Source organism: Cebidichthys violaceus, unplaced genomic scaffold, assembly GCF_023349555.1.
Source record: "Cebidichthys violaceus isolate CVI_PGR_0920_01 unplaced genomic scaffold, fCebVio1.0.p SCAF_9, whole genome shotgun sequence".
Taxonomy (NCBI): domain Eukaryota; kingdom Metazoa; phylum Chordata; class Actinopteri; order Perciformes; family Stichaeidae; genus Cebidichthys; species Cebidichthys violaceus.
Genome location: NW_027176975.1, coordinates 10,130,773 through 10,157,324, shown reverse-complemented (window position 1 = coordinate 10,157,324; position 26,552 = coordinate 10,130,773). Strand labels below are relative to the sequence as shown.

Here is a 26,552-nt window from a genome sequence, read left to right as displayed (position 1 = left end):
TTAGCTGGAGGCTGGTGGAGCCACCGGGAAGCTCTGGAATGGGGTTCACTGTACGCGAGGTCGTTAAGAGGGCTCTGTCACTCTCTCTGACTTGCACTCACTCACACGCATTCATGCAGAGACACAGGAACTTGAAAGACGGATTTTCTTTTTCGCATTGTAACTGACTGAGTATTTGTCATCAATTGGGAAAAAAAATATACACAGGATTTTTATTTTCTTTTTGGCCAAAAACTGTTGTTTGTGCTTTAAAAAACTGCATTGGTCTATTTTTGATAAATATTTAAACATAACACTTCACACTTCACACATCAAATTAACATCACGTCACCCAGTAAGACTTAAAAACTACTTAAAACAGAACTGCTATTCAAATTTTAAAACGTCCAATTTCTTTACACACAGGCACTACAAAATCTCTTGGACATAAACAGTCGTGTTTCGTCAAAAATATACAGTATAAAATGGGTCGTTATTATGTTTTCAAAATATTCACAATGCAGGGGACAGACAATTAGAAAACACATATTTGCATGATGGGAAACCTGAGTGTATAGATTTCCAAGATATTCTAGGTTGTCTGTTTAAAATGCTGTGCATAGATCCTATACTTTCTCCCTGCAAATCAAATATTCATGCACTACCTTGTTGTCTCTAGTCCTGAGGGTAGAGCTTGAATTACATATGCCTCACACGCATCTTCATGAATCATATATCACTGTATACCTACACACACTCATAGTGGCCATTATGGAGTCCACACACATACCTATACGTAACAAGATATGTATGAATGCATATCTACATGTGAAAACAACTGTCCAGCTCTTGACGTTTATTTAGAGCATATGGACAAGGATTAGGGCCTGGTAGATGAAACCTCAACGCCACTGTAGCACTTGAGAGTGAATGAGAGGCTGGTGAGGGAACAAGAAAGAGTGGGAAAAGAGGAAGGGAAGCAACCTAAGGGTGGGGTGTGGAGGGGTGTTTTCACGTTCTCAGGGCAGTGGCCTTTCTTGGTGCCATGATAGGCTCTGCAGCCCCCTTCAATTAAGCAGGAAAATTGATGTGTATCATTAATTATGTCAGTAATATCATAAATCATCACTGGGTGCAGTAATTAATTATTTTCTACTCGTGTGAAGAACATGACAGAGTAGAGATAAATAAGGGGGGAGAAAACTAGAGTGGAATTGTGGGGGAGGCCCAGAGAAAGGGGGGACGGAGAGAAGGGGAGGAGAGGGACGGGGACGGGGACGGGGACGGGGGGGGCTATTCGTCCATCAGTAACTGGGGGGGTACACTCACACGCTCTATTTACCGGACCATTGGGATGTGACAGGAACGTGACAGCCCCCCTCCTGCTCTCACTTACCAGCCTTCTCATAGAGGAACGACAATTAGGCCTGAACGAGACAGGCACTTCCTTGAACAGATGCTGGCGTTCCCTGTGAAAAGCGCCCCTGTCCTGCCTCTGAGGTTAAGGTGTGTGTAGCAGTTACCATTGCCTCTAAATGAACTAACAGACCTGTGATGGACCATTTATAATCAAAGGGCAGCCTTAGAGTAAGTACGCCTGTAAGGCCAGTGAAGCTTGTCTAAGGAGCTGAATGCATTTTATTGTTCAAGTCCTGACCACCAATATGGGAAATGTTTTCGTGGTTTGAATGCTCCATTCTTAAAACCTTACCTGAGCTGTGGCCAGCAGGTATACGTTTCTTTATCATTTAATAATGTTTATATTTCCACAGTATTGTATGATAAAATACAAAACTACAATTTACTTGTTAACTGTTTAAGAGGTCCATGTGTTTATCAGACGTTAATTATTTTGTGGTATCTGCAGTTATTAAAATAGATAGGAGAATCAAAAATATAATCATTGTTATGACAACATCCAATTTATTCTGATTTCTGGGTAACTGTTAACAGGTTACACCCGTAGCAAAACTAGTCAGATGTTGTACAGTCTCTTTAATCATATTTAATGAAATAGCCACTTGAATGAAAAGCATTTCAGTTGATTAAAGAAGAAAAGAGCGAATGAAGAGCTCTCTCTAAAAGGTTATCAAAGCAGAACTCAATGTTCAGTCTGCGCACTCTGTAATCATTTACAGAGCTTAAAATGTTTTGTCTCATAATTTTTTAAATGTGTACAGTACATGCCATCTGTGCTCTCTGCCTAAATTCTGAAAAATGTATAACTAGTCAAAAATGTATTTGTTTAAAATCTGCAATATTATTTTAATAGCTAAAACAGAAAGTCAGATATTATGTAGTTTTTACATAGCTTTTTGTGAAGTCATTCAAGTGGTCTGCACAGGAATCAGCCAAACACCTACAGTACATGCACTCTACGTCCCGCGCTGCATAAAGTCTACAAAGTGGGAGAAAAGGTGAACTCTGACTGCAGCCTTGGAGATTTCAAACTCTGTTGCCTTCAGCTCAGTAAGTGCTGACTGACTCACATGCTTGTATGCCTTCTCCCAGACCTTTGTGGATGGAGAGTATCGATTCGGAAGACGGGGAGGAGATGAAACGAGGAGAACCTGTGCTGAGAAAAAGTAAACACCGCTCCAGATGACAAAACACTGATCACCCCGGAGACCTAAACCTTCCCTGCTCTCGCTTTCTCCATCATTCTTGGTGACCTTTGGCACCCTAACCTTAAGCCATGATCAGCCCCACAGTTTTTGCCCACTGTGTCTACATAGGTCTGTGTGTTTGCACGGAGTCGTCCATTCGGGCATGTGAGCATCATGACTGCCAATAGAATACATAGAAGCATGTATTCTAAGACATTTTTAATGTGCAAGTGAGGTAAGGCAGTAGCAGCGTTGAGCAAGAGGGGTTTATGGAACACAGGCGTCTAAGCCAGTGTTTAATATCAAGTGCGCACGGCGGAGTTTAATCAATACCAGGCCTCTTTTGTTCCCAGCCTGCTGAGGAGAGCAGCGGCCATTCACTCCAGAAAGGTTAATGCTGAGGGTCAAGTGATTTCACACCCACACCAGGATCCTCCATGTCACCACAGCTACCACGCCTCCAGCCGCCATAACACCAGCATCCTGATTTATGGGTTGTGAGAGGGTGATGAGGTGTGGGGGGGGGGGGGGGGGCAGTGTTATTTTATGATAATGCTGTCCCTCTGTACTCACACAAATGAAGGGAGTGAGAGAGTGAGAGAAGTGAAGCAAAAGAGAGGAGAGAGAGAGCAGACTCGACCCCCCTGCACCCACAAGGTTTTTTTCTGTTCACGTCTTCTCTGACATGATCCTTTTGTTTCAGCCCACTGGCTCTACATGCATACAGAATGGTAATCTTTATTGTAATAATTGCTCTAAATTTGCCTGTCCACCTGTGAAAGGGCAGTGACGCTCAGCACAACAGCGGTGAGTCAAGATGGATTAGAATATCAATACTACCATCGGCGGAAGATTACAAATCTATGAAAACTGCTTATAATGCCTATCAACATATCAGACAACACATTTTTTGCCATTTGCCTTTAAATTAAGAAAAGAAAAGAGGAGCTGTAAATATCCCATGTGAAGTCTCACTGTCCGTGTGAATAAATCTATGTAATGGGGGCGGTGCGGTTAAGAAGGTGCCAGTGAAGGAAGAGGAGCAAGAGGAATTAACATGAGGACTTATCTCGCACGGGCCATTATTTAAACCCTCACTATTCTAAACACACCACCCCTCCAATGAGAAGGACAATAAATAATCCTTCCAAATAAAATCTATTCTGTGCAAATTCTCCAGGATACAGCCCATCATTATCAGTAGGAGGGGACAGACAGCAATTAATAACACAGCCACCCGTCTCTCAGAGAGCATCCATCTTATTTTCATTAGGCCTATTGCTGCGTGTATACGTGTGCCGGCTTGTGTGCGAGTATGTGCTTGTGCATGCATGTGTATGTAAGAGGGACTGTGTAACTGCATGCATATTTATGTGTTGTTAAATGATTCCACCCAACAACATTCCCTTATAGTCCAGCTTTTGCTCCTCGGGCCTGGATGTATGCTGTTTGAGGTCATTTTGTGTGATCCTGCCTTTAATTTTTCTAATGCCTTATTAATGCTCTACAAGAACCACCTTTAATTCGCTTCTCTTGATTTCCTGCATTTTTTTTTTTTTTTATCTCATGTTTGGAGGCAGTATTCCCTCTCCAAAAGGGCAATTGCACTAGCATTAGTATCCTCTAGGTCTCAGGGGTTGACAATAGCAATTAGCTTCAATGACGGAGCGATATGAGAGGCTGCTGATTGACAGTTGCCCCCAGAGAAGGGGCTGACTGAGGTGACAGCTGGGCTCTCCACTCTCCCTGGCTGCCCCAGGCTCTGGCCCTGTGTCATCCCATGCGCTAGCCAAACCTTTCCCAAGCAGAGTCGCATGTCTAGTTACATCCTGTGCGGTGGCCAAACCCTTCCCCATCACTCAAGCTCATACCTTGTTATATCCTGTGTGTCAGTTAAACCATTCCCCTTTAGTTCATGCCTGTTTCTTGTTATTTAAACACAGCACAATATGACACACAACACTGACCTTTCTTATTACCTTTCCCTCATCATACTGTATGTGAGTGTGCACATCCAAAGAGTGTGTATCTGAGTGTATGAGAGGTATGTTTCAGTATTTTCTCATACAGTACAGCCTCATGTTTCGGTATCTCCTCTATGTCAAAGCAGCAACTGCAGCAGCCCTGACACATCAGTGAGTGTTTCTTCAGTAGAAGCCGGAGGAAATGAAGCGCTCCACGTCTATTGATCCCCCTACACTCCACCGTGCATCAGGGAGACTTTGTTTTCACTGCCTAACAGAAACACAGCTCCATCAATACTGTACAGTACTCCTCGGCACCAGCTCCTCTCCTCACACAGTAGCGTCCCAGGAGGCCTGTGATAGACTCCACTAACTGTACACAAACTGTACAGAGAGAGAATACAATATGTTTGTGTGTGTTGTGATGTGTTTGTCAAAGCGCAGAGGGGGCCCTGGGATGGCAACGGCAATTTAAGGAGTATAAAAGACATATTGGCAACAATGCTTTGTGAATGATGTATTATGTAATCTGCCCCCGGAGTATATCTCTTCAACTCCATCTCCCTCATTTTTTCTCCCCTTCCATCTTTCTAGCTCTGTTTTTCTCATCTTTATCTTCCTCACTCTGTTTGTGTGTGTGTGTGTGTGTGTGTGTGTCTGTGGTGGGGCTTTTAAGGCTCACTTCCACATGCATCAAAATAAGTGCCAATAAACAAATCACTGCACTAAACGGCATCAAGGTCACATCAATCTGAGAACAACAATGCTGACTGGTTTCACCAGAGTCTATTAGTTGAGGGGGGAAACAAGCAGGCACTGGGCCAGGCACTGTGTGTGTGTGTGTGTGTGTGTGTGTGTGTGTGTGTGTGTGTGTGTGTGTGTGTGTGTGTGTGTGTGTGTGAGAGAGAGTGTGTGTCTAAGGGGGAAAGAGACCTCTGTCAGCACTGATAGAGCCCAAGCACTCTTATTTATGGCCTACTGTACTCCATGTTCAGCACTCAACCTTCAGCCTGAATACATCGGGAGGAAGAGGGGACGCGTTGTCCATCTATGTATACTGTCCATAGTCTGCAGTCTTCTGTGACAATAATTCTGGTGTGACATATTTATTTATTAACTAATTGATAAGTCAAATATATATAGACTATTAGAAGGTTAAGAATGTCTGTAAGCTTTAGCACTACAGTTTTTTCTTTTTCTTCAAATTTGTCACACATATACACACACACACATGCAGAAACATGCATCCATAATTATATATATTCTTTATATAATTTGTACGCATCAATTATTATAATATCCTTGGGAATATATATATATTGTACACAATGCTGTAAACATGCAATAAGTTTCCATATTTGTATTTTGCTCGACATGAAAAATCATGGACGTTGTTACTTTATATTGCAACAACACACATAAATTCATACTGAAAATAAACACTTAAATTGGAACATTTCATTATCAGTCAACCTCTTCCACATTGGTGATTCTCCCGAAATTTCACCATGCAGTTACAGAGTTCTCAGAGGCTTTAAATTGATATACATTTAACAATAAAAAAAATGGTAGGAAAGTTTGATGGAAAAAAATGAAAATTTAACAACAATTATAACCTTGAAAATGAAGGTTTTACAGAGACAAAAAAATCTGTTAACCCCACAAAACTCTATATTCATCTCAGAACTTATAAACTGCAACTACGGCTGGACGCCATATCTGTTTTTTATCATCAACTTGCGCAATTATCACATTGTGAAAGACTGCGATATTGCACTTTGAATATATTAAATACCACTCTGTTTTTGTCTGATACATGCCGCGCTGTTAACTCTCTGGTCAATCAGACAGAGCCCTCGCCGTTTGGCAGGGTCCAACAATAACGATTGCCCGATGGCCTGAGGCCAGTAAAAAGCTGTTAGGCCAGTAAATACAGTCAGCCAGTGGCCCAAACGGGCCAGTGCTCAAAAAAGTCTGCTGAGACTTGGCCTGCCTGTATCTGTCTTTGCGCAAGTAGAACACCGCATCAACACAGACACAGGCAGGCTTGTTTACTTCACAGATGAAATAGCGGTCAATCCTAAAACAACGTACAAGTTGTATTGCTAAAGAACACTCACAGCATCTTGGAGAAAAACATGCAGCTGGGTTGAGAATGAAGATTTGTGTTATAAGAATAGCTCACTGCGTACTGACTGCGTGGTCGAGCGAGACAGAGAGCTAGTTTTAGGAAGTATAATTCCCTCACAAATATCTGTTTTACATTCAGCAGTGAAAACATCCATTTTATTCAAGTGTCTCTCCAAAAACTACATTTTACAAGATTACATTCAAACATGGTATCATGGTAGCGTTAAAGTTTACTTTCGCCCGACACTCATTTTTGCTGAACAGAGCTTGACGCATTAGAATCAAGTTGTTAGGTCCGTTAAAGCAGGACTGTGCTGTAGGGAGGGACCCCGTGCTGTCGGCAGACAAACTAGTCACTGTGAGCAACATGAGTGGGAAGGAATTACAATATAAAAGTCTGACTAAGTTAGTTTTTACAGATGTTTTTAACTTAATTACAGATGTGACCAATTGCAAGCTTCATATCTTCTTCACTCGAGGTACAAAACTTCCACACCAATGTTTTGTGTGCGTGTGACTGTGACGTTACCGTCTGTTTTGCTCTGTGCTATATGTATATATATATATATATATATATATATATATATATATGTTTACTCCCTAATACCGATATCATATGTGTTGTGTTTTAGTTTGCCTATCTCTGTTAAATTGATCCTCCATTCACTGGATGAAATCATCAGCAAGTGGCCAATCTTTACTATCTTCAGCCAACCCATTGGGGGCTCTCAAACTCTGACGCCAGAGAAAATATCCAACCTACAGCTTTTATTTAAACAGACATTCATTAAATGGTATTAATAGCACACCACTTAATGGATCAATTCCCTCTGTTTATGTAAAGTGGAGTGCAAGAGAGTAAGGAGTACAAGACAGAGAGAAAGAGAGAGACAAAAAGGGAGGGAGGGATTAAGAGAGGGAATGAGATATGGTAAGATAGGGAGACATATTTTCTGTGTGTGGGAGAGGTGTGAGTGGAAAAAGCACCTTATTAAATGACAAGCTTTTCCTGGTTTGCACTAATTAATTGCACACTGCCACTGACTGCTAATTTGCTGGGGAAAATACATCCCAAAAGCGAAGGGGGCTCCTGCTTGAACTTTGCCTCAGAAGCACCTAATTCACCGGTGACTGCAGCTGTGTCCCCTCTCCTGGACTGCAACACTATTAAATTAGAGCGCCTGGGCCATCAATTTAATAAGCGCTGGAGCAGATCATTTGAATAAGGACAGTATTAGTATTCTAGCTGAGCACAACTAAGAGCAGCTGACCTTTTTCACCGCCGAGAAGATCCTTGAACACATCCAGCTGAATCAGAGAACACGGTAATAAGCCTGTCAATGTTTAACAGTGTCAAAAGGAAGGATTTCTTTGCTCGCTCTTCTTCAGCCCATCACCCCCACCCCTACCCCCCACGGTAGTGCCCGTTAGTCTATCAAGCCAGCTAGGATCTCAGCAATTCAAAACAGAGGGATAGACGATGGGAAAAAGGTAAGAAGGGGATAAAAACATGCTCACATAATGCTCAAAGAGATTTATGATAAATTGCACTATTGCGTGCAAGTCATGTGTGTCCATGTGCATGTGTGTGCATGTCCAGGCATGCACTCATGCACCATGTGCACCCATGGATACCTTCCAGATCCCAAATTGATTTATGTGAATGTTGGGGTGTGGAATTGATCAGTGCACTTCAAAATTCCCTGTGAATTCCCACATATCAAATCAGATCCTGACCCTTTGCTCCTCCATCTTTAGCTGCTGATGCACACCTGGGGGACACCCTATTAAGCACTGTTGTGACACATACTGTAGGTGTTTTGAACAGTACCAGGGTGAATTGGCAGGATCGTGAAACATTAGTGGTAGTAATGCATTGTGCTGTGAAATAGATCATCTGCAGTGACAGTTATGGTGCCTGTCAGACCGTAGAGAAAGAGATTTAACTAGCCTTTTGTCTGCATGAAATAAACATTGCATGGGAGGTTAAATGCTCAAACATTTGACTGCTTGGCTACGAATCAAACACTTTCTAAGTACTGCAGTAATGAGCATTTGGTAAATAATATTGAAAAACACAGTGATCCTCACTAGAAGTAGAGTGCACTGCAATCTAACTCTTTGCAGCCTTGCGTTTACAGAAATGCTTCAAGGTAATTCTGTTATGACAGGCAACACAGTAATCAATATAGGGCAGTGAGCACAACACACCAGGCTTCAAGGGTAACATGGAAAACAAGGTCTGTGACTGGTCATATCAATGCCACTACTTGGGATTTATCCAGGGATATAATAAATAAACAAGATGGCATCTCATTCACTCACCATGCAGCACTTAAATGCTGAGGACAAGAAAGATCCATAAATAATGGGGGAGTTAGATGGTAGATATGTGTTTGGCCTGGGAAACGTCCGGCTCTGTGTTTTATGGGGCTAGTTGCAATGTTGATGAATATTTGCCGGTTCGGAATCATAGCTTAATGTCAGCCCACAATTTGTTGCAATTAGTCGGGTGATTTATAGGAATGCCGTGGCTGAATGCATGGTAACAATTAACACAGCTTTCTCTCTGCTTTTTTATTAATGGGGTGTCGCACCAGAAGAAGGTTTCAACCAAAGCTAGCACATCTGCAAGCCTCTCGGTGTGTGGCAACGTCCAGCAGCAAAGATGGAGGTCAGACTAATCCAGTTCAGCAAAAGCCACACAGGCTGCGCAAAGACATTTACCCTCACCTTTGTGTGTGTGTGTGTGTGTGTGTGTGTGTGTGTGTGTGTGTGTGGGTGTGTGTGTGTGTGTGTGTTCAGCTGTGTGGTCATATACAGTAGGTGCAAATATATGCTGTATAACTATTTAAATTGAAAATAATACATTTTTGATTATTTTTATATTTTACATATTGAGACTTAGTATATGCATTTTAGTTTTCCAGTGACAACTAAATTAAATAACACATTAAATATAAAACACAATATTGTACTTTTCTGTTGCCTAATTAAATTAAATTAGTTTTCTCATAAATATATATATATATATAATTGAGTATATTTAAAAGATGCATAATTATATATATATATATATATATATATATGTATGCATTTCGTAAAATAATTTCTAGTTGTCATCAGCGGCATTTGGCTTTTAAGTATGTACTTTTTCACTATGCAAAGAGATAAACATTTAAAAAGGAACCAAACAGCTGTTCTGTCTGGCAATAACAGGGTTCAAGTGGAGCGATGTGCCCCTAAACGGCTAATAAACGGCACAAAATGAGCCTGCAATTAAATTTATACACTTGATTGCACTGCTGTCATGTCCACTACAGGCTTATCGAACACCTGGGATCTATTTCCTAATAGAACCTTGGGGAGAGTGGGAAAGAGAGAAAGAGGGGGGGGAATGAACAAAGCAATCTTTTTTCCCCCTGTATTTTTGGCGTCTTTCTCAGACATTTGTAGTGGATCCTCCTTATTCACGCTCATTTGATTTTTTTTTTTTTTTTTTTTTAAAGAAAAAGACAAAAGAACGGTCTTTTCATTGAACAATGTTGTATTGCTGTACATTGCAAATTCGTTTTTTTTATATATATTTAAATTGGTGTATTCATTTGTAGTCATTAGTAAGCAGCGTTATGACACACACTAACAAAAGGTTTATGTTTGTGGATTCAATCAAGATGAGCATTAAAAAAGGAACAATCTGTAGAGATGTACTGCATCTTTTAATCTTAAATGTCACACCTTTCTAATTTTCCAGAATTTTTGAACAATTGTGCATGGAAAACACGGAGTCGCATAAATGTCTATACATGTTATTTGTGACCTGTCTCGCCGAGTTACACGCGTCAATACATGATAATGAATAATGTTGTTGCAAATCTAATGAAATGACAGATTCTCTACTAACTGACTCCATAAGCGCTGACACCGCACTGCAATACTTCTCAGCCCAGCCTCAACACTCCATTTCATTATGAAAAAAGGTGTCAGCATAGCAAATTATAATCGTTAATAAACCTTTATTTGATGGTGTTTGACAAAACTGTTACGTTACTGTTGAAAACGCTCATCTTTTTCTCATGTCTAAGTACATGTACTCTTCTCACTTTCATCTCTAGCTCAGTTTGAATACCTAGGAGCAAGCATTTTATGTCCTTCTCAAGCATGCATATTGACCTATAGAGTTGCTGCCTGAACGTACTGGTTATGAAAAGAAATTAGTCCTGTTTTTATTTTACTCACAAAACTGTGAAATAAGTATTTTGTTGTAAAAACTCGACACGACAGGTCCCGTTTTAAACAATTAGTAAAGATCTAGACATGGAGTCTCTTTAAATAACAGTGAAAAAAGGTTCAACTTTGTGAACAATAAGAGTGTTCACTACTTTTGACTTCAACTAAAGAATCAAACACTGTGTTCTGTTTCCTCATCTACAGCAAGACTTCCTTCTCCCAAAGTTTCCTTCAATTTGCTAATTACACTGGGCAATTTTGGAGAGCTGGGTTGATAGAAAAACTCGCGTTTTTGGGGACTCTGAGCCCACAATCTGTCTCTGACCACTGCTAAATCACATAAAGTATGTGGCAGGAGGCCAAAAATAATTTTGCTAACCCTTTTTTAATTGTGGGAGGGTCATTCACAAGACCCAGTAGAAAGCATTAACCACTGAACTGCGACTGACAAGGGCAGGTTTCCCACCAGCAAGAGGCACCTTGCAGGCAAACCAAGAACTTGCCAAGAACTTACCAAAGAAAACAGAAATGAGTATGCTAAATTAAAAGCCATGTTTTACTGCAAGCTGGCACCGTTTTCTCTAAAACAATGAGTATCTAATGTATTTTTTGTTATTTGTATTGTATTAAATAAATACAATTTAAACTTCATGGGGACTCAAATATGACATTTCTGTGCTGGTAACCAAAACCATAAATAATTCAGTCAGCTCCTTATTAGATTTTGTTTGCTAATTTTGAGACCTTGTCAAGCAATTATTTGGCAATCTCTGCCTTTTTCTCTACTTACCTGGTTCACTGAGTGGCTAATGGTATTTTAAGTTGTCCAAATTATGAGAGCTTTTCTCAAGTAGCTGTGACAAAATTGGTTCAATATGTTTCACAGTTAAGAATTTAACAAAGCAACTTTCCCAGGAATTCACAATATTTTCTAAAGGATTCATCACTGAGGATGTAGAAATGAAGAAATATACAGTCTCTTCTCTCTCTTACGCTTGTCTTAAATTATCCTTCTTTGACAGCGGACTAACAATCATCATTAGAGCTCAAACAGTTACCTGTGAGAATGCCCATAAATCTTGTTAAAATAACCAAAACCGTCTCTTGTGCTTGTTTCCCCACAAGAAGCAACCTGTCTGTAAGCACACACCATCTGTACATAGTTAGAGCCGTATGCACACAGATGGCAGCCAAACACTCCCAAAGTTGCTCCGTCCGCATATCTAACCTTACAAAGCAAACTAATTAACAGTAAAACGCAGAGAGAAGGAAGGAGCAGTTTGAAAGAGTTTGCAATGACTCTAATGATGAGGGAGAGATAGGGAGAGAGAGAGAGAGAGAGAGAGAGAGAGAGAGAGAGAGAGAGAGAGAAATAGAGAGAGAGAGAGGGAGAGAGAGAAAGAGAGAGAGAAAGAGAGAGAAATAGAGAGAGAGAGAGGGAGAGAGGGGTCATCTATATAGCAATGCCAGAGGAATGGGGGGGACTTCTACTGAGGCTCTGGGTTTACTGCCCTCTTTAAGATCCATATTAAATGAGGGCTACTTATCGCCAAGCCTCTGTCCCAGAACACAAGCCTTTAACAGCATTGTGCGGGGCATAGGGCAGGCAACTGAAAGGGGGGAGATGAGTGTTGGTGGAGCTGGAAAGGGAGGGAGGAACCTTGATTTGCCAAATAAGATATTGCTAGAGGCGCTTCCTGTTTCAAGCCCATTGCTCGTTATCCTGGGGTTCAGTGGTCAGTAATGTGAAAGTTAAGTACACGTTATTCTGCTAACGGCCCAAGGTTTAAAAATCTCCATAGTTAAATCTGTCTGTTAACAGAGTGGTTACGACTTTATCAATGCTATGTGAGTCCACCTGACTGAACACCTAAAATCTGTGTGCCAGCTGTGTGCAACTAACTTTAACTAAAGAACAAAAGAAAGATATTTCATTTATTTTCTTAGATGGCAAGCAACCAGTAAAGGGCTTTGTGTGTACTTCTGGTTGTTGTCTTTTCATGAGACTCTGCACCCACTCTTGCAGTGGACTACCGTCTTGATGAAATTAATTTTGTGAAAAGGAGGACAACTCCTTGGAAAGTTAATTAGTAGGAAACAAGCAGCATAAAAAGCAGGAAACGAGAAATGACCCAGCTGCCAAAAGTAATATAAGGTTTTCATTATTTATTTCATTATTCATTTGTGGATGTGTTCAGACAGAATTAATAATAGAAAGCGCTCAGAGAAAATGTTTGCGCTGCTACACTATTACGAGCAGGCCAAGTCCAGTGGCACAGTTAGTTAACATGCACAAACGTACTGCCCCTGACAAATAACATATCAAGCGGAGCCCTGGTTTATTTTGTGCTCTCAAACCTCTCTCTTTCAATTCTCTGCTTTTCATTTAATTGTTTCAGTCAGGGTGAAGGTTGAAACTCGCTGCTACCTTCATGAAAAAATAATGCAATTTAAGGAAAAGCTACAGCAATAAAGCAGTCATCTGCTGCCAAATACTGCGAGAGCTGTATCGTAACAATCACAATGGCGTCCATTTAAATGTCTATTGCTCCGTTTTCATAATAACATGAGCTGTCCATTTCTCCATGAAAAAACTAGTAATGAAGCACAGAATCAATTAGAAGTCCCTTTGGAGAGAGGAATATGTGCTGTTCCATTACACACTTCTTTTTTAGTACAAACATTGCTCTGCATGATATTCCCTGATCTGGCCAGTGTTTGCTTTTTCTCACTGTTTACTGCAACACTTCCAGGCCAACTCACATTTGATTTTCCCTACTGAGATTCCAAATACACTCCCAATACACGCTCTGGAGAAAATGAGGCCGGAAAAGAGTAGTGGCGAATCATTCAAGGCTGTCCAAAGATCTATATTACAAAAGCAGATTTTATTTTCACTTCCAACACAGACATCTCTGATAAAAAGCATGTCAAAGGCAACTGGGATGACTGTTTTTTTTCCTCTTGGCATATTATTTTTCACTTATCAAATGTGTTTCCCTTACCAGCCTCCCAACCACAACCAATCCACCCAATTCCTGGCTTTACTATATTAAGGAAAATTGAGAACGGATGGCAAGGGACAGAGTGCCTCATTGGATCAATCTATCTATCTATAGAAGATGGGGTTTAGTTGGTGTGTGCTGGGTGGGTGGAAGGGAGTTTAAAAGAAAAAAGGAAATAAAGAAAATAAGAAGAGAGCCTCGGCCATGTGTCAGTTGAGCATTTTTTACATTAGCCATACGTAAAGGCATTTCTTTCTTCCTCTCCTAGTCACCGCTCAAAGCACCAGGGCCACGGCCATGTGTGAATAATCACACAGAGGGCCTCAGAGGTGCCCTCGCCGCCTTACAAGAGGCTGGGTGCAAGGGCAGATGGGGGAGGCGCAAGTTGAAGAAGGTGTGTGTTAGTGTGTGGCGGGGGGGGGGGGGTTGTGGCGTAAACGTTAACACGTTGAGGATTTGGATATCCTCACAAGCTTGTCTCATTAGCTGCTAACTGGCAAGACTTTCCCCCGTCTTTTGTTCTGCGTAACGTTTGTCTTGAAGAGGATGGTGAAATATACACATTTCAAATGCTCCATGCTACGGCGAGAGAGTTAAGTCCATTTTACAGCAACATAAACACTTCTGTCCTACCATTAACCTTAAAAAGCAACTGATTGCACAACTAAACGCTCAACCCGCTCAAACGAATTAGCAGAGATCAAGGGAGAGAGCGAGATAGAAAAAAAATATAGAGAAATAACAGTGAGTGAGAGAGAGGGCAAGAAGCAAGGACAGGGGTTATTTTTTCCCCTTTTCCAACTCATTCACCTTTCCCAACTGGGAAATTGTAGAAAAACATCAACACAGCTAAACAGCAAATTATTACCCCTCTGTGCTGGGTCCAAAGCAGACAAATTGGAGTTGTCATGCAGGAGTATGGCCAATACTTTTCTATAATTATTCTGAGTATTGCACTCTTTGACAAATATTAAACAAGACAATAATATACATAGGTGAAGGTGTATTTGCCTACAGGCATATGTGGCTAGAAAGACAGGAAGCAAGAGAAAATGAGAAAATGGGTCTCCATATTAACAACACAGTTTCCTGACAGTCCAAGTGAATTACACATTTACAGAAGTAGCCACTCAAGTCTGCATGAACCCTATATCCTCAAGGCAGAACCTGGCCCTGGTGATTTGAAAGGGAGAGTCATGTGTGCACCTTGAGGATTTGTTCTGCCATTGTGACTGTCTGTCTGTGTCTCCATCTGTCTCTCACTGCCTCTATCTCTCTCCCTCACTTTGTCTACACCTTTGATTCTACAGAGATGTAATTGTGCCCTGAATGCAAAAAAGGATCGGTTAGATGGCAGGTCAATTGTCCATTCCTGTTACTTTGGACGATTTTATTTTTTTCAACAACAAAAAAATTCAAGATTGGATTTCAGGACCAAGTAATTCAGGGCAAACTATGCCTGCTGTAATCTATTTTAATGGACATCATTAAACTGAATAGGCAGAGCTATGTGTGTCTCCATGTTTGCAGAAGGATTTTTATGACAAGTTGAAGAACAGAGGATGTATCAATACTTGCTTTTACTGACAAGTGGTATAATATTATGCACTTTAAACATTCCAGACTGTGTTCTTTATTACTAACAGGTGCATGATGTCATTACAGTACTACAATTTATCTTTTTAAGTTGTTTTAGGTTATGGAAAAAACTATGTGTTCACAGCTGAGGAATGAGGGGAGCATCTGAGGAATGCTTAACTTATAAATGGAACAATGCTTACCAACAGCATGCAGATGGAAACACTGGAAAAACAGTGCAAAAGTAACATGATGGTTACAATTACGTTGAGAGTGAGGGTTCTGCTTTATGTTAAAAGAGATGTCAGAGAGGAAGAGAGGGTTAGGAAGCTGGGTCATAGCCCTCATATGCTGTTTAACACCTGACACCAAGGCCTAACCAAGGTTCATATCTCATATGAAAAGAGAGGTGAAGAAAAACAGGGGAATAAAAAAAGGAATAACCTAAGCCCCCAGCTCAGTCCTCCTTCAGTCCTTTCTGAGATAGCAGACTGCCCATCTGTCAAACATCTCCTGTCATAATTGTGCACAATCTTAGAAATAGAAACTTAAGGAATCGTTATAAATACAAGATAATTTAGTCTTTGCTCGCAACATTCAATGACCTAAATCAAAGTAAGCATGTCTGACCAAAGAAATCTAACTTCTAACAGTCCGTGGGACTCACAAGAGCGAGGCCTCCCATGTAAAATCAGGGCAGGTCACAAACGGCCAGCACATGAGTCCGTGGCTTCATCCAACATCCAGCAGATCAAGGGCCTCGAACTAAAGCAGTACTGACACTGACCTCACTGAGACCGAGCAACTGAAACAGCCCTAACAAGGTATTAGCAGGCACCTCTGTATACCCTCCAACTCTCAGCCCGGGTCTAAAGAAACACAGCTGCACGGGGTGTTTTCCAGGGCGGAGGGCAAACCTGCAAGCAACGTGGTGCCCCTGGCTAAGCTCAAGGGTGCAGCTGAAAGGTCAAGAATTCAAAGCAGTGTTGGGGCAAAGTTTACAGAGATTATTTTTTTTAATGGCACTTTTCTCTCGCCAACATAGCCCATTTATTCCTTTCAATGTTTAGATATCAATTTTGTATCTCCATCATCAGGTAGGTGCCTGTTTTTTTTCTAGGATATCTATTTAATGTGTACACTATAAATATATGCATTTCTTATTGTAATGGTATAAGTTCAGTTTGCCCTCTAAGACGGTTGTATAGCTGTGTGTGTTTTTGTGTGTATGCATGTGCAAGCACGTATGGCGGTCGTCTCTGTGTGACTGTGGGCGTCTGGAGGAGAGAGAAGCCTCATCTGTTACCAGCCCCAGCTCGGCCGGCCCGCCACATGAAGTAGAACGACAGGGTGTCACCGCCGACGACAGTGATGGATGCCCTAAATTCTGTAGGCAACTTGGGCAATTGGACACATTAACAACAGGCACCTGCTTTCCCCCGTACAAATCTATTAAAAGATAACAGCAATGGCGGCTCACACACTATTAGTAAATTATAGCTCTGTCTGAGTGTGAGGTAAGTGTGGGCCTTCTCCCACCTATCCCCCCCCCCACCCCCCACCCCACCCACTCTCCTCTGCTACACTGTCTTATTGGCAGTCTAATAGTGCCACCGAGTGGCAACAATTTATAATGCTTTCCTAAAATGTGTATTATTTAAACATGGACATAAAAGTTTACTCAAAGGTAATCATTTGAATCTAAGGTTTAACAGTCTTATGTTTTACATTTAATGAATCAACAATTAATCTAATTACATTTATCAAAACAAGTTGTATAATACACAAATGATCATGATTTCAAAATGTGTCATACAAGACACCAGCAATTATTCTTCAATAGTTATACAACACATCAATTGTACAATCTCAACACAAATACAAAACCACACCAAACATTTAATATTCACGCACGGAGCAAGTTTGTCATGACTACGAGCCCTAAGGCCAGTCTCATTTACCGTTGATTGTTGAATTTTGTTTGGTGATAATCGCTGGGGTTGACAGCCTTTAAACCGTTTACACAATGATTTACAAAACTTTAGATGTTCTTCACCCTTTTCGGCACCTTACGGATTTCTCCTGCAAGGTTTTTTTTCCATAAACAAGCCTTTCCTTGGGCTGAGATCTGAGACAATGCGGCTGGTATAAAACCATTATGACCTACTCAAGACCACCTCTATTAAAACATTAACAGCAGAACCAGTACTCTCAACATGACACTATTATGACATGTGTTGGGCTAGAGCTCAGGTACGTCACATAAACGTGTGTCACATAAATTTTCTGTGGGTAAATATTTCTGTGTCTGTGGGGGGGGGCTATGTGTTTGCGGGCTAGCCACGAATAAAAGGAGGACAAGACCAGTAAATACTTTTACAGCAGGCAATTTGTCAGGATGTGTAAATGTCTCCAATTCCCAACAGCACTGGAGTAAAATTTACAGTCACTCTGGAAGTGACAATGCACAAAAAAGGACCACTTTTTACTCTCTCTCATCTCCCTCAGACCACTAAAACCTTCCCATAAATCTCATCCGGCCCCCCCAGATGTCTGCTGTTGTCAGATATCATGCCTTGACAATGCCTTCCACCATCATTGTCTTGACAGAAATATGATATGTGAAACTGCAATGTCACATCACTTAACATGATTTAGCCTAAGCTAGCCTGCACCATTTTAATCCATCAAAAATGTCACCTTTTTCCCTGTAATGATGGTAGAGGTATAGGATCCCCGTGTTGGGGTGATCCATAAGACTTATCTTGGCTACTGATTTATGACTACTGCCAGCTAATGTACTAAAGGAGCCTCCTCCCTTCCTGTCATCAGGGTTTCTATCAAATTGGCAAATAAGTAGGCCAGTATTACCTCATGGACAGGGAGGAAGACACTTCATGTTGTGTGTTAACCCCACGCACATGACATTGTTTCTTTGAAGCCTCTACAGAATATCTCTTTTACTGTACCACCAGATAATCTATTTTCCAGATCCTGTTGCACTCCATACAATCATGGTACTGCAAGGTAGTTTGGAAAAACATCAAATGTCAGACAGAATGTATAGTGGCTGCAAATGGATTCTATGGGCTTTGTTGCGTACACGTCTTTTGATCAAATGTCTGCCTTAGCCAATTGTTCAGTAAACATTCTTCAGCCTCACTGGATAGCTGTGGCTTTCAGCAAACAAGAGTTTTAACAATATACCAGACTGTTAATTGAAGCTTGTCCCAATAACTTCCAAATACTGCAAGACCTACCAGACATAATAATGCATTTACCAAAACATTAGACAACTCCATGTCTGAAGATGCATTATTAGACTTTATCATGGTAATCAATGACAGTGAATATTTAGTAAATAAAAAAACATCAATGACAAAATAGATGCTTTCCCTTCAAAAGACAACAACCTAACACACACACAATCATGCTTACTACCCAAATATAAATAATGCATGGGCATACCAAAACAGTGAATGGTATTTAGACATCCACAGTGTGCAATAAGAAACACAAAGAGTACACTGGGATCTGTACCTGTGACCACAATGGAGTGACTGGATCCACATGCCAGTAGCTTGACTCTGCCCAGCCTTGCCTCTGTGAACTCTCTCAGATGGGCTTCCTCTGGACCGATGTTGCCTGGCCTGCCATGTCCAGTCTGGCCAAGCTCCCCACTGCCCCAGCAAAGCAAATTCATTTCCATCTCACACTGTATGTCCTGGGAACACAGACAAAGGAGAGGGATATGTTTAGCAACATAGGGAAAGTAAAGTTTGCCTGGTTCTTTTTGCGACTTGTTTTATTCATAAACAAGAGTATGTGTGATATCAGTTTTCTCAGGTTAGAACTGAAATTGGGAACTAGACTTGCTGACCTGAACAGGTATTTATAAGGCAGTAGTTTTGCATCACTTACATACACCCAACAAAAAAATTAACTTATGAAACATATTTTTAGATGCCCGAGTAATGAAAAATAGTGGTCGACATTAAACTTGTATAAAACCATCTCATTCTGAATTTCCCAGCCTTATTCGTAGTAAATTGTGGATGTGATGCAGATCACCAATATTCTCCTCAACATGTTTATTTGCAATCTGCCCTCTGTGCTAATTGGAACGTGACCCTGCACTCACATGCAAACACACATGGGAAGCTGGGTGTATGTGAATACATACACATACATGCACACACCCCACAGCAATATTACCAGCACAATTCCATCCGACTGCTATTGGAATTTTCCGAAAGAGCAAACCAATAGATAACCTATTACAAAACTATAAGAGATCAATAGCTAATTTCTTTGCATTGATTACCACTTGGACATTTAACATGCGCCCTGTGGCCACAATGTGTGTTCCGCAAGCTTAGATCCCCATTGGCCCTCATGAGTATTAAAATTATCGATTCAGACAGAGGACTAAAAATGTCAAGCTGTTCATTAATCTTAATAAAGACTGGACTTGACCAAGGCACCCTTTTTCCCATTGCAGGGATACAACCTATCCAACTAGGGGCATATACACGACATAGATTAATGAGCTTCTACTGAGGGATGTGATTTAAGTCTTTGCCATTAATAGATCAATTGCAAAAGAACACGTTTTTTTTTTTAGAATAGTGCTTACTTTTACCTAGCGTGCAACTCAACACCACATTTCAAAATCGATATTGTCTGCCCAATAGTGAAGAAATACAGAAATTTTAAAAAAATGTTCACAAAACAAGCAGCACTGCAGCAATGAGGTCTTTGTGTGATATGAAGCTGCATCTGCTGTTATGCTACAGATGGCCCTGTGCAGTCCATAATGGACAAATGTGATCAGGCGCCGCCTACCAGACACTTTCATCTCTGTCTAGTAGATGAGTTTTAAAGCATGCCGGGCTGTCCTTAGAGGGCCACTGAGGGCCCAAAGCAGGATTTGATTTTCTCACTCTCCTGACTTTTAATTACTTTCATATTTCTGCCACACTTACTCATGTTTCCTTCTCACAACTGATTGGCAGTTAAGCTGTAGCCATGATTTGCTACCTGTACATCCACTAATCGGAGAGATTGGTACCAGATTTTGAAATAAGCACAATTAGAGAAGGGCTCTATTACATGAGTACATTTTTCAATAAAGAGAAAATAAGTTGTAACCATTTTAGTCAGACAAGACAGCCAGATATTAAAGACTATACAAGAGAACTCAAAAGCCACACCACAAATCTTGTCTTGCTACTTGGAGATGACATTTCTTGCTGCCCTGCACATATCCCTTTCCTGAAGAAGATTTGACTGATTTACAAAAGAAATATGTGGTACAGTTTTGCTTTCTGCAGAACTTGAAGTTTGTTTTTTGTACAGTTCATTCCAGGTAGAGGCTATATTCTGACTGTTTTGACTTTTAAAGGCTATGCCTGTTTTGTATTATTATTTGGAAAAATATAGTTAGTAAAAAATGTAATAAAACAAAACTAGTAACGACATCTAAAAAGCCATAGGCCAATAGTATAATTGCTCTATGTATCAAGTAATAATGAGAAATCCACACTGGACAAGAAAGAAAGGCTAGTTTTAGTTTGTAACTCTGAATGAACAAACATACGCAACACCAAAGACGAAAAAAAGGGAAGAAACACACTTAGCAGCACAACGCTACCAGGAACTAACCTGTGTCAACGTTAAATGACAAGAACGTTTCATTTCACTGTCTTCTTAAGTCACGCTTCCTTTTCTCTGTTTATATTTCTGTTGTTGGTCGCTTTGTTTTCGCACATTCGTCGCATTTGGTTGTCTTGTGAGGTCCTGACTTCACCCCGCTAAATACACTCCCCACAGCACATTGGCACGGTAACTGTCTCCATAGCACCTTCTGTTTACAGCACACCAGATTCGCCTTTTATTATCCAAACTGGGGCAAACCATAGGAGCAAACATTGGAAGCCACAATGGGTGTTTTTGGAAAGGCACTAACAAACACACACAACATTATGATGGCTGAACTGTATTCCAAACTTTAACTAACCACAGACAGTACACAGAAGACTAAGTTTGTAGACCACAGTGTTTTGTCTGCATATTTACACAAGTAAATAGTGCTTGTAAGTCATGAGACACGAGCCATCTGAAGCTTTGTCCCTCATTCATATTCTACACTACGACTAGCAGGTCCACTAATCTTCGCTGTATACTGTTCGCAGTTTACTTACTACTACGCACTTCCATGTCCCTATGATTGACCGCCAGGGGGCTCGGTTTCGGTGCCATTATTTTTGTAACTATTGCAATGCGCTTTTGCACAGAGTGGTCTGCCCATGATTAGGAGCTCACAGTCTCTCCTTTGTCCATCAGATGGCAGTAGAGGTCTTTGAGAAGACATTCTCTCATGAGGGGCGCGTCCTCCTCAACACGCCCAGGCGCCACGGGTGGGGTCCCCGCAGCCCTTTTAGTCAAAGTAGCACGGAGTGATCGCGTTTCAACATGGGCAGGGGGCTGGATTGTATGGTTTGTATATTAACTTAACCAGTTTAGTCTTTACAATGCCTGCAATTCAAAGCTTAACGATAACTTACAACGCGCTGAACGAGTATGACACGTTTTCGGAGGGAGACACGCTCACTGGGAAAGTGACACTGGGCTTATCGAAGGAGACCACAATTGCGGGCCTGTTTGTGAAAGCCAAAGGAGACGCTAATGTCCGCTGGACGACAAAGAGCGGCGATCACACCCATACATACCATGCACACAAGAGGTACTTCAAACTGAAGCAGTTTTTGATCCCAGAGGACTCTAGGGGTAAGCTGCAGACTTCTTGTTAGTTATGCATGCCTTCACCTTTTTATTACTTCCTGGCATGGTGTAGGCCCGCAGTGTTGTTTCCTCCCCTAGTTCGGTTTATGCTCTTTCCCCCTTTCTTTGTGGCCAGTGGTGGTCGTCATGGCACGATCAGTCAAAATGTCCCTAGCCGTTACCTGTTAAAATAGAAGGAGAAAAAAAAGTGAATTAAGTTGACTCCGAAATTCAAAAGTTAATAAAAGTATGGTGGGCTGTAGTTGCTCGATTTGGAACTTATTTTAACCAGGGCCTACTAACTGACTAATAATTAAATTGCAGCTCTTACAGTAATGCAGATGACAGATTGTACAATATTGAAATGGAGTGCAGTGGGGTAGAATTATTACAATGTAATATAGTGCAAGTGTTACTTTTCTGCACCATATTAATTACTATTTAATATAGCATGTATTGGCAGTCGACCATTGTTAGTATTAACACCAAATCCTTGCACTTTCAGAAAATGTAGTTCCCGAAGGAATCCATATCTACAACTTCAGCTTTAACTTACCACCAGGGTAAGACATTTACCAAAACACAATGTTTGCACTTTCACAATGGACCAAATAGCCTACTGCACATTCTATTAATTGATGTTAATTAAAATCCGATTATTGATGTTAATTTACTTAGTATAACATAAAATGAATCTGCTGGTTTTCCATTACAGGAGCATGCCTTCATCCTTCAAGGGAAATTATGGAAAGATTGTCTACAAGTTGGAAGCCAAGTTGTCCAGGAGTTGGAATATGGACCGATCAGTAGAAAAGGACATACATTTTGTCTCCAAGTCCTATCCGAACCTTGGTTCTCTGATGGTGTGTAAAATATTGAAACATATAAATCTCTGATACTGTAAGTCACTAGACAGAAACTATACTCCTTTATTCCTCCGTATAGTATGTAGAGACTTTGTAACGTGATGTTACAGTCGGTGCCAGCAGGCCGTTTCTTGGAGGCAGCACTTCTCATGGGTGGTGTAGCTAAAAGATAGAAAGACTATTGAAAAAGAAAAATATAGGTATTATACAGTTTTCCCAAACCACATCCTAATTTGGTGTTAGGCCTTTTTCACAGCAGACATTATATTATTTCCAAAGCACATTTATCAATAACATGATGTTTACATTCCATTTTGGAGGTGTCAGTTGTGCATGCTCGCTCCCTGGTTTGGCTTACTGGCATGCTTACATATACAGAGCCACCATGAACGGTATTAGCTCCACATTGGCTATTCCTGCTATAACAAGGCAAAACATTGTGCTGTGAAAAAAGACTTGTCAGGATTTGCATATCAATCTGTGCTGCTCCTGTGCTGCTCAAATTTCATTATAAACAAACAAAACAGTGTCCCATAATGGATATTTTACAGACATTGCTGTCGATAGCTTTCATAAATACTATTTCTTCTGTAGAAATGGTTCCAGTGAAAACTGCTCACCATGACATACTTCACAGTAAGCAGTAATAAGTGACAGCAGGTGCAGTGGAGCTGGGTATTTTACCTGCTTAATAACTGAAATGCTTAACCCATGCACTGTAATGTCTAAATAATGACAGTAGATCAAATGTAATTATTTCCCCTTTTTTTTGCATTCCAGTCACGCCAAGTTGGTTCAACCAAGAAAGAGATGGGAATTTTCTCAAAAGGACATGTACATATGGATGTCATCATTGACAAGACTGCCTATGCCCCAGGTACACATTTCTGTTCAAATGTGGTAGGTTCAAGTCACGGAAGGAGATCTTCTGCTGAAGGCAGATACTGAAAACTATTTTTGTTCATAGTAGTTACCACAGCCGTGCAAAATAGCAGACTATTTTAATAAAACTGTAATGTTGTTGACATTATAATTCATGAATAGTTTAATCCTACTTATTGCTTTTGTCAACAAGAAAGAAATTGAATGCACCGTACAGTCTTTTTGACATGTCATTGCAGGAGACGCACTTCTGTAACATTAGTAGTAACTCTATTTAGATGTGTCCATTCCAGTGCCCTGGTAGTGTGCCTACTGGCTAACACCTGTAATGGTTTGTTGTCAGTGATGGTTTAAGTAAAGCATGAAAATAAGAGTTAATGGAAATTTAAGTAGCATTTTAGGGGGTTAGTATGGTTAAAGCCATTAAAAGAATAATACCAATACTGAACACCATAGTCACTGTGTTATTTCCGGTCTTGGTCAGACAGTGGTTTTAGATATACATGCATGGAACAATAAGTAGGTGGGTTTAGCATTTCAGCACTGCCTTTCAGGCCTACTAATTTGCCTTTATATAATACACACACTGGAGCACAATGTGTTGTGGCACTTGATTTAAAATAAAATGAAAATGAATATTATTTTTAACTAATTTTTTCCTCATAGGTGAAACTATGGCGATTGTTGCAAAAATCAACAATTCTTCATCTAAGGACATGACACCCAAATTCAGTTTAATCCAAGATGTGGTGTACCGTGTCAAAGGCAGTACCAAACATGCGAGCACCGTCATCCACAAAGTGGTTGACAACTGTATTAAGCCCCGAACAGAGAAGAATGTCAGGTGTGCAATACAGATTCCTCGTGTTCAGATGCCAACGATCCAGAATTGTGACATAATCTCAGTGGAGTACCATTTAATGGTATGCAACATTGACAAAGCGATTTTTGAACTGATTTTGTTAAACCGATGACCCATACATATTGATAAAAGATTTTCCAAATTCTGTGTGACTGTCACATGTTTTCTTGCTATTCTATTTTAGAAGTAAAGCACAGGTTGCTTATGAGGCTGTCATGGTTTTTTTTCTCAGGCGTATCTGGACATCAGCTTCGCTTTCGATCCAGAGATAAAGTTCCCAGTGGTCGTTATTCCTGCAGACCTCGCTTCTGGCTTTCAGCCTGGTGTTGCTGGGGGCCCCTATCCAGCTGGGGCTGCTGGGGTCCCAAGCAACACAGACTTCCCTCCCCCTGCGGTGTCCATGGATCCCTATCCATCGAAGGCTATTGGGGGTCCACGCAACAATGGCTTCCCTCCCCCTACTGTGTTTATGGGTCCTTATCCTGTATCCCCACACTCAGGCAGTTATGGATACCCAGGAGCCCAAAGGTATTCAGCACCACCACCTGTGTACCCAGATAACCCACTGGTGAATGCTGGTCCACCAGCTGTGTACCCTGCTCAGCCGGCACACATGAGTGGGGGCTACAATAACCCAGTGCAACAACTGGCTTCCCCTTATAGATCTCCATATTTATCTTCATCATCATCTTCTTTGCTTCACCCTCCGCCTACTGTCCCAACATTTCAACCACCCCCATCTGCCCCATCCTATTCTCCTCCACCCTTTAGCATATCCCCAACTGCTCCTGCATACAACCTGCTGTCTTCTGCACCAATGATGGACACAGACTTTCTGTCTCAATCAAATGAAGCTCCTCCAGCATATTCACTCCTTTTCCCGTCTTCTACTACTGACAAATCTGATGCTAAATAATAGAAGGTATGCTTAATGACTGAATCAGTTTAATTGTGAAGTGAAATATTAATATGTATCTCAATGTGAAATCTGATCACCTAGATCGTATCTTGTGTTTTACATTTTGAAGTGTGAATTTGAAACTAAAAGGCACTCTGTGCGATAGTTACTGTTTGCATGTAAACAATTATATAGGAAAATAGCCAAATGTTAGCATTATATGGGAACGTTGTTTTCCTGTTAGTTCATGTTGCTAATTAGCTCTGGTCAGCTGCTCAAACCTCAGCCACCCGCATACAGTGTGTGTGTGTGTGTGTGTACACGTGCCTTGTTCAACTCAAGAGTCCTTGACTGACCATTTTTTCAATGTTATATAGTATAGTCTATACCTATTCTCGCTACCTCACTGTTCTTTGTGGAGGCTAGTTGAAAGAAACTGGACAAGTACAATATCAAAACATCTTTTAATGTGTTTATTTTATAAAACCATCAACTAAGAGGCAAAATATGCATTTTTTTCTATATCTCCCAGTCTGCTGAATTTCACACCAAACAACTACTTCTGTCTATTTCATTTACAAAATACTTAGCAAACCTGATTTTTTTATACTTGCCAACTGCCAGTGTTTTCTCTGACTTTATATGTGAATAAAGAATTGCAAGAGAAGGTTTCTCTGTGACTCGTTTTTTTTGTATCATTGTTGTCGTTTTGTGTCTTTTGGTGTGTGTGTGTGTGTGTGTTTTTTTTCTCTTTGCAGTCGGGGATTGA

General features: G+C 40.8%; 2 protein-coding genes across 5 annotated transcripts in view; one reads left to right on the top strand and one right to left on the bottom strand.

Moving 5' to 3' along the window:
• Nucleotides 1-21,251, bottom strand: part of LOC137867186 (uncharacterized) — a 288,647-nt gene extending 267,396 nt beyond the window's left edge. For 2 of the 3 annotated variants that reach the window (XM_068703649.1, XM_068703652.1), the window contains exons 1-2: nt 21,157-21,251; nt 19,033-19,216 (exon numbers count right to left, since the gene is read on the bottom strand). In XM_068703649.1, the coding sequence (XP_068559750.1) occupies nt 19,033-19,216; nt 21,157-21,189 (217 nt within the window). In that variant the 5' untranslated portion in view covers nt 21,190-21,251. Of the gene's footprint in view, nt 1-19,032; nt 19,217-21,156 lie in introns of those variants that run through there. The other variant, XM_068703650.1, reaches the window with a different exon arrangement.
• A 657-nt stretch (nt 21,252-21,908) lies between these two features.
• LOC137867488 (arrestin domain-containing protein 3-like) lies at nt 21,909-26,450 on the top strand. Of its 2 annotated transcripts, none has more exons than XM_068704109.1 (6): nt 21,909-22,281; nt 22,781-22,838; nt 22,991-23,138; nt 23,922-24,018; nt 24,690-24,946; nt 25,118-26,450. In XM_068704109.1, exons 1-6 carry the CDS (start codon nt 22,026-22,028, stop codon nt 25,799-25,801), a joined length of 1,500 nt encoding a protein of 499 aa, XP_068560210.1. In that variant the 5' UTR covers nt 21,909-22,025; the 3' UTR covers nt 25,802-26,450. The 2 variants fall into 2 exon arrangements, with proteins under 2 accessions (XP_068560210.1, XP_068560211.1); XM_068704110.1 differs by having other exon boundaries at nt 22,148-22,237.
• The last annotated feature ends 102 nt before the right edge of the window (nt 26,451-26,552 follow it).